Here is a 10,072-nt window from a genome sequence, read left to right on the forward strand (position 1 = left end):
ACAGATCTGCTGAGGCTGCCCTGTATCTCACCCCCACCCCCACCTTCCAGTACCTGCTTAGCCATTTCTTCCTCTCCACGGCAAGGGCCTTTATGCCCTGAGCGATGTCTCCCTTCTCCAGTTGCTGGAAGGCAGCGGCCCAAGCAAGGTTGGCTGTGGGGCCACTCCGTAGGCCCCCCCCTCCTCTGGCCATGCAGCCCAGGAGATCCGTGATGCACGCCAGTGTCCGAGCAGCGACCCCCAGATCCCCAGCGGTGGCAGCCACTATGGAGGAAGGAGGGCCAGGAAGGAGGGATTCTTCCAGGGGGCTGGGAATTCTCCCTCTCCTGCCCCATTGGCACACACCTGCCAGGAACACCGCTCAAGCGCCTGGGCAGAGGGCTGGGCTAAAGCAAACTCTCTCCCCAACCAACAGGGGTGCCCCCCCCCATCTCCCAAAGGTGGTCTGGCAAAGGAACGTGCTTGGCCTGAGATAGAGGTCGGCAACTGGGGGACTTTGTTGGGCACTCCAGGCCCGCTTCCTTACCCTGGTCCAAGGTATCCAGCAGAGCCTCTCCAAAGCCATCCAGGACGGCCGAGCGGATCAGGGGCAGGAGGCTGCAATTCCTTTGCTGTGTCAGGACCCGCTGGATTTTGTGCTGGGCCTGTAGGAAAAAGATGGCCTTGCGGGAGGCCAGTTCCGCCTCCTGGTCCAGACAGGCCCTCATCTCCTTCCAGGACATGCGCCAGGCCCTCCTCCAGGACTGCAGCTGCCGGGTCTCTGGAGAGCCCAAGAGCCACAAGAGGCCCCCGAGGTCCAGGGGCTCAGAGACGCAGAGCACAGGGAAGAGACGGGCATTCAGCAGGCAGCGCTTGTCCGGTGGGACATCCGGGCTCCACAGGTCCTGGCTCCTACTCAGGTGAGAACATAGTGGAAGCAGGTGGCAGGGGCAATGCAAATGCTCCGCTACTGTCCCAGAGCAAAGTGCTGAGGCATGAGCAGTTTCAGCAGATCCCAGAGGGCCAGCCCAGCAGAGGAATGGGCAGGGCGGCCCTGCTGCCGGGGGCTAGGCTGGCCCCCAGAGAGCAGGGCAGAGGCCAAGGACACCAAGACCCAGGGCCCGTAATCTGCCAGCCATCACCTCTCTGACCAGGATTAAAACTGCATGTTTGCTAGCAAACCTCCAAGTGAAGAAGAAGAGAGGAAGAAGCAGCAAAACTTGGAGAATTTTATCTCAATCCCCCAAAGCAATAGTACCAGATAAAAACATATCACAGGAGTCTCCCAGTCACTGCCACAACCACAACAGACTTCCCTCACTGTTTAGCTTGAGACTGCAAGGTGGGGTGCAATCCCCCCTTTTAGTTTCTCTCTGCAGTCCCTAGTGTGCCCCCATCCGGGGGTGGGTCAAAATGTAGGCCTAAGGGAGAAGTTTACTGTTTCTGCCTCGCCCTCTGAAGACTATTGCTCATCCAGGAGCGAAATAAGCTCGTGCTCGCTGCATGTTGCATTTAATTTCCGGGTCCACTGAGTTCTTCAAAGGTTGAAAACAGACCAGATTCGAATCAATCTGGCCTTGCAGGGGCCAGTGCAGCCCCCATTCTGCAGCTGCTTCCAGGACATGCATCCAGACTCTTCCAGCACTGCAGCTGCCAGACCTTGAAGAGTCTCCAAGAACATCACTCCGAGCCCCTCCAAAGCTCTAAACAAATTAACCCCAGGTTCCTCCTGGCACCCATAAGTGCCTGGTATCAAAAAGAACCCGCGATATGGAAACCCATCCTGCGACTACAGCTTCCCTGCCTCAGAGTGACTGGACATCCCACTGCTCATGGTGAGCCCACCTGGATGGATAAAAAAACATGCATCGTCCACAGGCAGGACTGAGGAGGTCTTTGGAGCATTGTGGCCTCACCAAGGATTTGATAACATACCGTATTCCAGTCCGGTGATACAAGGCTGCCCAGGGCAAGTTCAAGAAGGTGCCATTCTCTTCGGACGCTGTGCTCTGTGGAGAACAATTTCTGGTCTCAGAAGTAGCAACCCACTAGGGAGATGCATGATGGTCTCTGCTGGGGGGCTAGTGGGCTTCCTTGTGCAGGTAGCTGCCCGTTGTGACCACAGGCTGCTTGATTATGAGGGCCAGGAGTCTGATCCAGCTTCTCTGCATACTACTACAATTCTCGTGTCCCTAACCATTACCTGGATGAAACCATGGACCATCAGGCAGAACTTTTTCAACAGAAGTACTCCAAATAGGCTAAGTTAAATAATGCATCCAAAATCCAGGACTCATGACACCCGTGGAACTGAAATTTGGCAAATTTCAGAAAATATTTTATGACATAAAAACTATCATAAAGCATTTTAGGATACAGTATAAATTGTCATAAAATATTTCCTATGCTGTTTGGCTACGCCAAGGGTAGGCAACCTCGGCTCTTTTATGACTCATGGACTTCAACTCCCAGAATTCTGGGAATTGAAGTCCATGAGTCATAAAAGAGCCGAGGTTGCCTACCTCTGGGCTACGCTATATAAACCAACGGGGACTGCTTTCAAGGCAGAAACAGAATCTCTGAAAGTACCCCTGAATTTTGAAGAACCTTTTCCAGTACATTAGAAGGTCTGTCACTGTTGAAAGCATTGAGGAATCTGGTAAGGGAATCTCTCTGAAACCTTCACCTGTGATTTGGGTTGTTCTCCTGGACGGCTCAGGGGGCTGAGAAGGTGGGAACTTGCAGGAAACTCCCAGAAGCCTGGAGAAATTCCTCACCTGGATGAAAATGAGCATCTTGCACATACCTGCCAGTCATCATGACGTCCACTCAGAGTGAATACTTTGCAGCTCGTGTCTCTCAGCCGGATCACGTGTCCCTGGATGACCACGTCCTCAAGGAAGTGGCTTCTGAGAGCCACGGAGGAGGCCACATCCAGCCCGGTGAGGAGGCAGCCAGAACCGACGTGTAAGGGGCCCTGAAGAAAGACCAAGCAGCCACCCGTCCCGCTCAGAACAGGCCGTGCAAGCCCTGGCCAGAACCTGGACACCTCAGTCCACAGGTGAGGCCTGAGGGCAGCTTTGCCTCAGCAGTACCGCAGCTGCCTGGCATGCAGGCAGTCCCTGGCAGGGCTCGTCCGGGGAAGGTGGTCAAAGCTCCTCTTGAAAGAAGCCGCGCCCCCGGACCCTTCCTCCTTAGGGAGTGAAATGGGAGGCTTGTTGCAGTGCAACAACACCCCGTCTTTCCCCAGATCTGCAAGAGAGCCTTCTCCTAGGGGGTCTCTGGGCCAAGCAAGACATCAGCCCAGCATGCTTAGGGGCTACAGTGGCAGATTAGCTACATGGAGGCAGCCCTTGCAAGGCTCCCTGCATCTGCTGTACCCAGGGGCAACCTCGGGCCTTTCCTCACCGTCTCGGGCTCTGGCCCTTCCAACCGCCCAATCCTGCCCCACATCCGTGGGTGATCTCTGGCACTAGCCCTCATTCTGCACCAGCCAGAGGTAGTCCAAAAACGCTGTGTCTTCTGGAGCCAAGGGGGAAGAGAGAGAGAGAGAGAGAGAGAGAGAGAAAGACCACGCGCCCACCTCCAGGCTGCAGTGTTGGATGACGCTGCCTGGCCCCACAGCCACGGCTCCCTCCAGCAGGCAGTTGGTGACAGAGCAACCTTCCTCCAGCAGATGTGGCTCCTGCATAGCAGAGAGGGGGAAATGCCAGAAAATCTCTGCCAGACGGGGTTGGGTGGGGGAACTTGCAGAGAGCTCTGGGAGAAGCTGCAAGACTCAATACTCCTTCTGCCCTCCTCCCGCACGAGAATGGGAAGCGTGCAAGCTGCAAAGAGGGATTTGCCTCCTCAACAGGATTTGGGGTGTCAGGACAATTTTTTCATCCTGATTGCTGATTGCACGCAACTCCATCTCCCTATGGACTCCCACCACTCCTGTGTCCTAGCCAAGAGGCCACATCCACAAGACGGTTGGACTGGTACTTACATCCACCTCAGAATGGGCCACCTTGCAGAAACCACTGCTGTGGGCATCACCCAGATGAGGGGTGAGGTGGTAGATGTGGTCACTCGCAGATGAGGTCATGTAGTTATAGGTGCCATCAGGGAGGTAGGCTGGGAAGAGAAGGATGCCATGAACCTTCTAGCAGCCGTCACCAGCTCAAGGCCCTCAGGGACGCCAGGACTGCCTACCAAGCCAAAGAGACTTTGGCCCTCCCTGGAAGGCAGGCCTCTCGCCCACTCCCTCTCTCCCCTGAGCAGGGATTCCAGATCCTCGCCTCCTCCCATCTCAGCTACACCATCACCACCAGGCATGCAACCGGAGCCTCACCCATTGTGAGTGGCACCGTGCGGAGCGTCTTCCACAGCACAGACCGGGCACTCCGAACTGTCCCAGAGCTCTGGGCATTCCCTCCTCCCGTCCCTGTTCTGCGTCCAGCTATAAAGGCCTCCTCAGTCACTGCCTGGGCCATGCATAGGAGCAGGTCGAAGAAGAGAGACAGCTGGGGAGAGAAGAGAGTCAGCATACCGGCCTTCAGCCAGGGAAAAGCCATTGCCAGGCTCCTCCGGGTTTCCAAGTGGATGCCTGTCCCCATGAACACCCAAACGGAAGGGGGCTCCTTTTGGCCCACCAGGCCGGGCTTTCCCACCTGGAGGGCCGGGGCACCCGAGTCCAGCCCCATGTAGGTGCAGGCATTGAGTGGGGAGATGACATGGGTGGCCAGAAGCTGCTCTGCTGCTCGGGAGGAGAAGAAAACGACCCCACACACCTGTCAGAGAGAAAGGGGGGGCAGCTCTGAATTTGTGGATCTGAGCCTACTCCCCACCATGCCAGTCCACTGGGCAGACTCAGCCGCCTCCCTACCCACAATCCCAGCCCCACCATGCTCCTACTCACTAGGGGGACCTTCCCATCAGGCCCCAGGCACCGCTGGATCTCCTCCTCTGAGCTCCGGTAGAGAATGTCTTGCACCACCCCCTGTGGACGCAAAAGGGGTGAATAGACTTGGCTGGTCCTCCTGCCAGACCGTGTGTGTGTGTGTGTGTGTGTGTGTGTGTGTGTGTGTGTGTGTGAACTGCAGGCCATGGATCTTCTGATATTGCTGGCAGCACTGGAGAGGGACAGTCACTGCTGGGCCCATTCTTGGGCTGCACACACACCCCACCCCAAAAGGCAGGAAAGAGCTAGGAGGAGGGAAGGTCAGATAGGATCCCAGGAAAAAAGCAGGGGAGAGGGCACACTTCCCTCCATGACCCTATGCCCTCTCCTCCTTGGGACTAGAAACATCCCTGCATGAACCTGTCGCCCAGCCAGCAACATCTGGGTGGCCAGACAGAACAGCTGTTTCCTTTTCCAGGCAGCCTGAGCAAGGGCACCCCGAGCTGTCCCTTCGTGCCCCACAGGAGCCTCTCGGCTAGCCTGGACTCCAGACTGCTTGCCGGGAGAATAGGAAGGCCAGAACCACCCTGGGTCTCCTTGTCGGGGCTGGGATGCTTATCTGGAGGCTGTGATCTCTTTGCTTATCTCATGATAAAATCCAGTTGTTACTTAGACTCGGCTTTTGCCCGCAGACAGAGCCTCCAAAACCATGTTTTTGTTATCCTCGATTTGGCCAAATCCCTAGCACAGAATTGGGGATTTTTCAGGTCCTTCGTTATTTTGGTTTAACTTTATGACATACTCTTGTTAGCCTCCTTTGGCGAGAGGTGACATTTTAGAGAGAGCAAACTTCATGGAGAAAGCCGAAGAGAAGCCTCTGTGTTGGAGATTATGAGGCACAGGAAGGGGCCCCCGCCCACATAAGCAATCTCCCTGGGGGGCACCTGAGAGTCCACAGAGTAGATGCCATGTTGCCTGGCATAGGAGACGCTGGCGGGCACCGCAACCACTTTCACCCCCTGGAAGCTCTGCCAGTCGATTTCTGCAGGGTGAAACGGGTTTCATCAAGGAGCCAGCCAGCCCTCCCTCCGAGAGCTGTCAAGCCTCAGCGATCCTCTCAGCAGGAATCAGGGGCCCAACGCCAGCCCTTCCAAGGCCAGGAGGCCCAGCACAGAGGCCCTTCCCTCTCCCAGCGGCCCCTCCCACTCTTGCCTCTGTGACGAAGGCACACAACAGGTAAGGCAGGAGTGAGGGGCTCGCTGGCACATTCACCCCCTCCACAGAAGAGGGTTCCGTGGGTTTGAGGGTCACCCCCTGCCCTGCAAGCAGACTCACCCGGCATGGCAGGGACAGTCAGAAACATATCGGTGCTGGAGACCCACACGCCTGGGGGAGAACCCTTGCAGACCTGCAAATACGCAAGAAGGAAGTGAGCACGAGCAACTGGGCAGCTGCCCTGGAAGCCTTCAAAAGGTGAGGTGGATCCAGTTGCGCCCCAAAACTGGGCAAGGTGTCTCTCCTTGCCCAGATTATCCTGAGACATTCAGAGCTGCTTAACGTGGTTGATGCTTTTCTAGCTATTTACTGATTATCTAGATGAATATGTCTGCCCAACCGGCATGGAACTCTGACCTGCAAATGGTCAATGAAGTGACCACAATAACCATTAAAATGAGTTAAAAGATCAGGAAGCCATCATCACACCAAACGGGCCCACTCCATCCCCAAACCCAAAGCCCTTTGGAAGAGCAGGACCATCGGCATTCCAGAGAGAGGAACGCCGTTCTGTAGGGGAGGTGCTGCAACAGAGGAGGCTCGCTTCTGGGGCCCATCTACATTGCCCTGGGCGAGAGAGAGGAGCCTGGGCATGCCTTCCCCCGGGCCCCATGGGAGGAGCCCAGTAATGGAAGAAAGGTGCTTCTGCCTCCACCCTGCCATTTTTATGAAAAAGAATGGGGTTTTGTCAGCAGGCCTGGACCACGAATGGAAATGGAGCCGATCAAGCGGCTGATTCAATTGTCCTGTTTATTTATTTGAAAACTTTATATTGCCACCTACTCTGCAGCAGTGGGACATCTCCCCCCGCTCACTCACCCGCTCTGTCAAGGTGGCCAGAAGCCTGTCCAAATGGCAGGTGAGTGCCTCGGTGGGGGCCGCAAGGTCTTCGAGGGGGAGGCAGAGAAATGCGCGGCTGCAGTCGTCAAACAGAAAGTCCCGGCCCTGGCAGGAGGGGAACATGTCATTGGATGTCTTCACTGGGAGGGAGCAAGCCTAGGAACCCACAGGCTCGGTCAGTCCCTCAGCCCCACATACAGACAATGGGGGAGAGAGCCCCCTTGGCTGCAAGGACAAAGTTGCTGGGAGCTGCAAGTCTACTCAACAGCCGGTCAACCCTTGAGGAGTAGCAGAAGCAGCTGGGCCAGGGGGGCCAGCTGCCTCTGTGTATGTGGTGGGGGGTCCACGCCAGTCTTGGTCTTAATGGCTACCATTATGCTATGATCTGACCCTTTGCTCCTTTTCTGGACTGACCGGCTTCCGATTCTCCAATATGTTTGGGGCGGGGTCTCCTATGGCCTGACCAGAGACCCAAGGCAAAATAAGCTGCCTGAGGGATTCCCCCCCTCCCGGAAGCTACTGCATGCTCCCCCATTCTCCAGTGGGAGCAAGGAACTTCTCTTGTCCCAGACAGGGCAGGCGGAGGTCCCACAAATGCAAAATCCAGCAAAGCAGAAACAGATTCTCTGCTCACCATGTGCAAGACAAGAATCCTGGCCTCTTGCAAGACATCAGCAGTGACCACCTGGAGCAGCAGAGAGGAGAGATCCGGATGTGCTCTGGAAGGGAGAGACAGGCCCTACCCGGAGACCTTAGGGAGCAGCTGCAACCTTACTGGAACAGAGCGCCAGATGGCTCTGTCTCCACCCCAGCTCCATACCAAGACCAGGGGACAACGCTCCTGCAGGGGAGTACAGCAACAGACTGAAGAACGGGCTGCTTAACGCCAGGCACAGCATGGGTACCTCAGCTCAGGCTCCCCAGAGCATCCGGCGGGGCCTTTCTGCTTCCACCCTCCGAGCAACGCAGATGCCCACCTGGGCCAGAGGCAGCTCCCACCCCAAACTGAGGTTCCAGGGATGGTGGGGGTGGGGTTCTCACAAACAGCCCACGGTGGAAGAAGTCCAGTCAGGGCTGCTGTGCAGAAGGCAGGTTTTGCTGACCTGTTAGAGGCCCAGCTAAGCAAAAGCAGGAGCTAAGAGGGCAGGCGAGCTGGGGGTGAGGGAGATGTTGGGCTGCTCACCGTATAACCGGCCCGAGCACTCAGGTGTTCTGCCGCAACCAAGAGAGCATTGAGGGTGGCCCCTCCACTGCCCACCTGGGCTTTGGGGTCTTCCACAGTGAGGAGGATGGTCTCTTGGCCCAGGGAGCCTCTGTCTCGGCGGATCTCCAGCTCTGGAAGGCCAACAAAGGGTCACCCAGTCCCAGCACAGTCTGGGCAGGACCAGGAAGCTCTAGCCGAGTTGCCACCAGGGCATCTCCCGAAGGCAGGAGTGGTGAAAAGGCTTCCTGGACCCCACCGTGAGCTGCAGTCTCACTGGAGCCCTTCCAACCTTTTGCCCCTTTGGCCTGCTCGGGCCCTCCTTCCAGCGGTTCAAGGGAGGAGGCTGCTGCTGCGCCGGGACCTCGGGGAATGTCCTGGGCGCCTTTCCTACCTTTACCTCAGCCACCTTCTCCTCCCAAACGTATTTCTTGCCCGGAGGCGCTCCATCTTTGGGCGAGGCTGCTTTCCCCCGCTGAGCAGCCGGGTGGCTGGTTAAACGAGAAACCGCGGAGCTCCGTACGGCCGCTCTGCCTTTTTACCAGCCTCCAACGTGGCCGGCCGCTGCTCGCCCCAGACCAGATTCGGGCGAGCCGGGAACCCAGAAGCCCCGGAGCACTGCCGGACCGGGGGGGTCTTCTTCTCCCCGAAAGCGGCCGGCCCGCCTTCCCTTCCTCGGCGGCGCTCGGGTCTCACCTCTCTGGAAGGCGAAGGCGCTGTCCCGGTGCTGGCAGGTCAAGACCACCACCGACCAGGCCGCAGCCATCCCGCCGGCAGGGCCGCCTAGCCAGGAGCGGCGACGAGGTTCAGAGGGGCCTGGCCAAGTCCAGCGGCCTCGACCTGGCCCTTTAAGGCGCGGGGCAGGCCGGGAAATGCAGTCCGCCGCCCCGAGGCGGAGTCGCTGGAAAGGGCGGGCTGGAGTGGGTCCGTCTCCCGGGAACCCGCGGCACGGCCCCCCTCTGCCCCTGGCCTAGCCAGGCGACCGGGGGCGGGGAGCCGGCGGCGGGGAGAAACTTCTCCGTCCGCCCTCGGGTCGCTCCGAAGGTTAACGCGGCGAGTCGGGCGGAGAGGTGGAAACACGCCCGGGCGGCGGCTTCACGTCTTGTTTCCCCGACGCCGCGTCCCCAGCGAGAGGCAGGAGGGCTGGCGGGGCAGGACGAGCCGCTGCATACCCAGCCTGGTCCGGCTGCATCGGGCGCCGCCGCCGGGGGAACGGAAGCGGCGTCCACTAAGTCCTCCGCCCAGTTCGGCCCAGGGTCGCCCCACACAGCTTGCCCGAGAGGGAGCCCGGAGGAGGCACCACCGGACACCCGGTGGCCCGCCCATGAGGCTGGGCTGAGCCGGGCCCAGGTGCTAGACCCAACCGAACTCAACCGTGGTTTAAGGGACATCGTGGTTTGTCTGCAAGGGGTGAACTTGGCCTGCTTGAGAGAGGCGCCGGGGGAGCCCCCAAAGACAGACTCAGCCTGGCCGCGTCCAGCAAAGGCCGGCCTCGCCGCGGCTTCACCCTGGCAGGGTTAGATTTAGGGGGCGCCCCCGCCCGAGAAGAAAGGCCGCCCGAGGAGGGGCTTCCCCAGCCAGACTCACGCGCCACGCCAAACCCCCGTCAGGGCCGCGCTCGGGGGGACCGGCCAAGCGGCTGCCTTGCCAGAGCAGCGGCTGCGGGAGCTGCGCTCTCGGACTCGGGAGTCCAACGGGCCGCGCGCCAAGGCCGCCCGGATGCACCCGCCGGCACCGGGTGGGCCGCGCCGGGCGGAGCTCCTGCCGCCGAGCGCCCGCCGCGGGCTCGCGCTTCCCTCGCTGCGCAGGTTGGACGGGGAGCCCGCGCGGGGCGGGGAGAGCGAGGCCGGGCGGCCAGGCCCCGTCCCTTCCCTCGGCCGGCGTCAGGACGGCGG

At 59.1% G+C, this 10,072-nt stretch overlaps 1 protein-coding gene across 4 annotated transcripts in view; it reads right to left on the bottom strand.

Annotated features, from left to right (window-relative positions):
* The window catches only part of FCSK (fucose kinase), a 16,280-nt gene extending 7,274 nt beyond the window's left edge, over window positions 1-9,006 (bottom strand). For 3 of the 4 annotated variants that reach the window (XM_039353582.1, XM_039353585.1, XM_039353586.1), the window contains exons 1-16: window positions 8,874-9,006; window positions 8,160-8,311; window positions 7,752-7,817; window positions 7,611-7,661; window positions 6,956-7,081; window positions 6,197-6,269; window positions 5,806-5,903; window positions 4,880-4,960; window positions 4,632-4,751; window positions 4,313-4,484; window positions 3,968-4,095; window positions 3,563-3,664; window positions 2,786-2,956; window positions 1,915-1,988; window positions 527-891; window positions 54-264 (exon numbers count right to left, since the gene is read on the bottom strand). In XM_039353582.1, coding sequence (XP_039209516.1) covers window positions 54-264; window positions 527-891; window positions 1,915-1,988; window positions 2,786-2,956; window positions 3,563-3,664; window positions 3,968-4,095; window positions 4,313-4,484; window positions 4,632-4,751; window positions 4,880-4,960; window positions 5,806-5,903; window positions 6,197-6,269; window positions 6,956-7,081; window positions 7,611-7,661; window positions 7,752-7,817; window positions 8,160-8,311; window positions 8,874-8,943 — 2,060 coding nt within the window. In that variant the 5' untranslated portion in view covers window positions 8,944-9,006. The remainder of the gene's footprint in view (window positions 1-53; window positions 265-526; window positions 892-1,914; window positions 1,989-2,785; window positions 2,957-3,562; window positions 3,665-3,967; window positions 4,096-4,312; window positions 4,485-4,631; window positions 4,752-4,879; window positions 4,961-5,805; window positions 5,904-6,196; window positions 6,270-6,955; window positions 7,082-7,610; window positions 7,662-7,751; window positions 7,818-8,159; window positions 8,312-8,873) is intronic. The other variant, XM_039353584.1, reaches the window with a different exon arrangement.
* Between the last annotated feature and the right edge of the window lie 1,066 nt (window positions 9,007-10,072).

This window comes from Crotalus tigris, unplaced genomic scaffold (genome assembly GCF_016545835.1).
Source record: "Crotalus tigris isolate CLP2741 ecotype Arizona unplaced genomic scaffold, ASM1654583v1 scf7180000018525.42219311030:4301911, whole genome shotgun sequence".
Classification (NCBI taxonomy): Eukaryota; Metazoa; Chordata; class Lepidosauria; order Squamata; family Viperidae; genus Crotalus; species Crotalus tigris.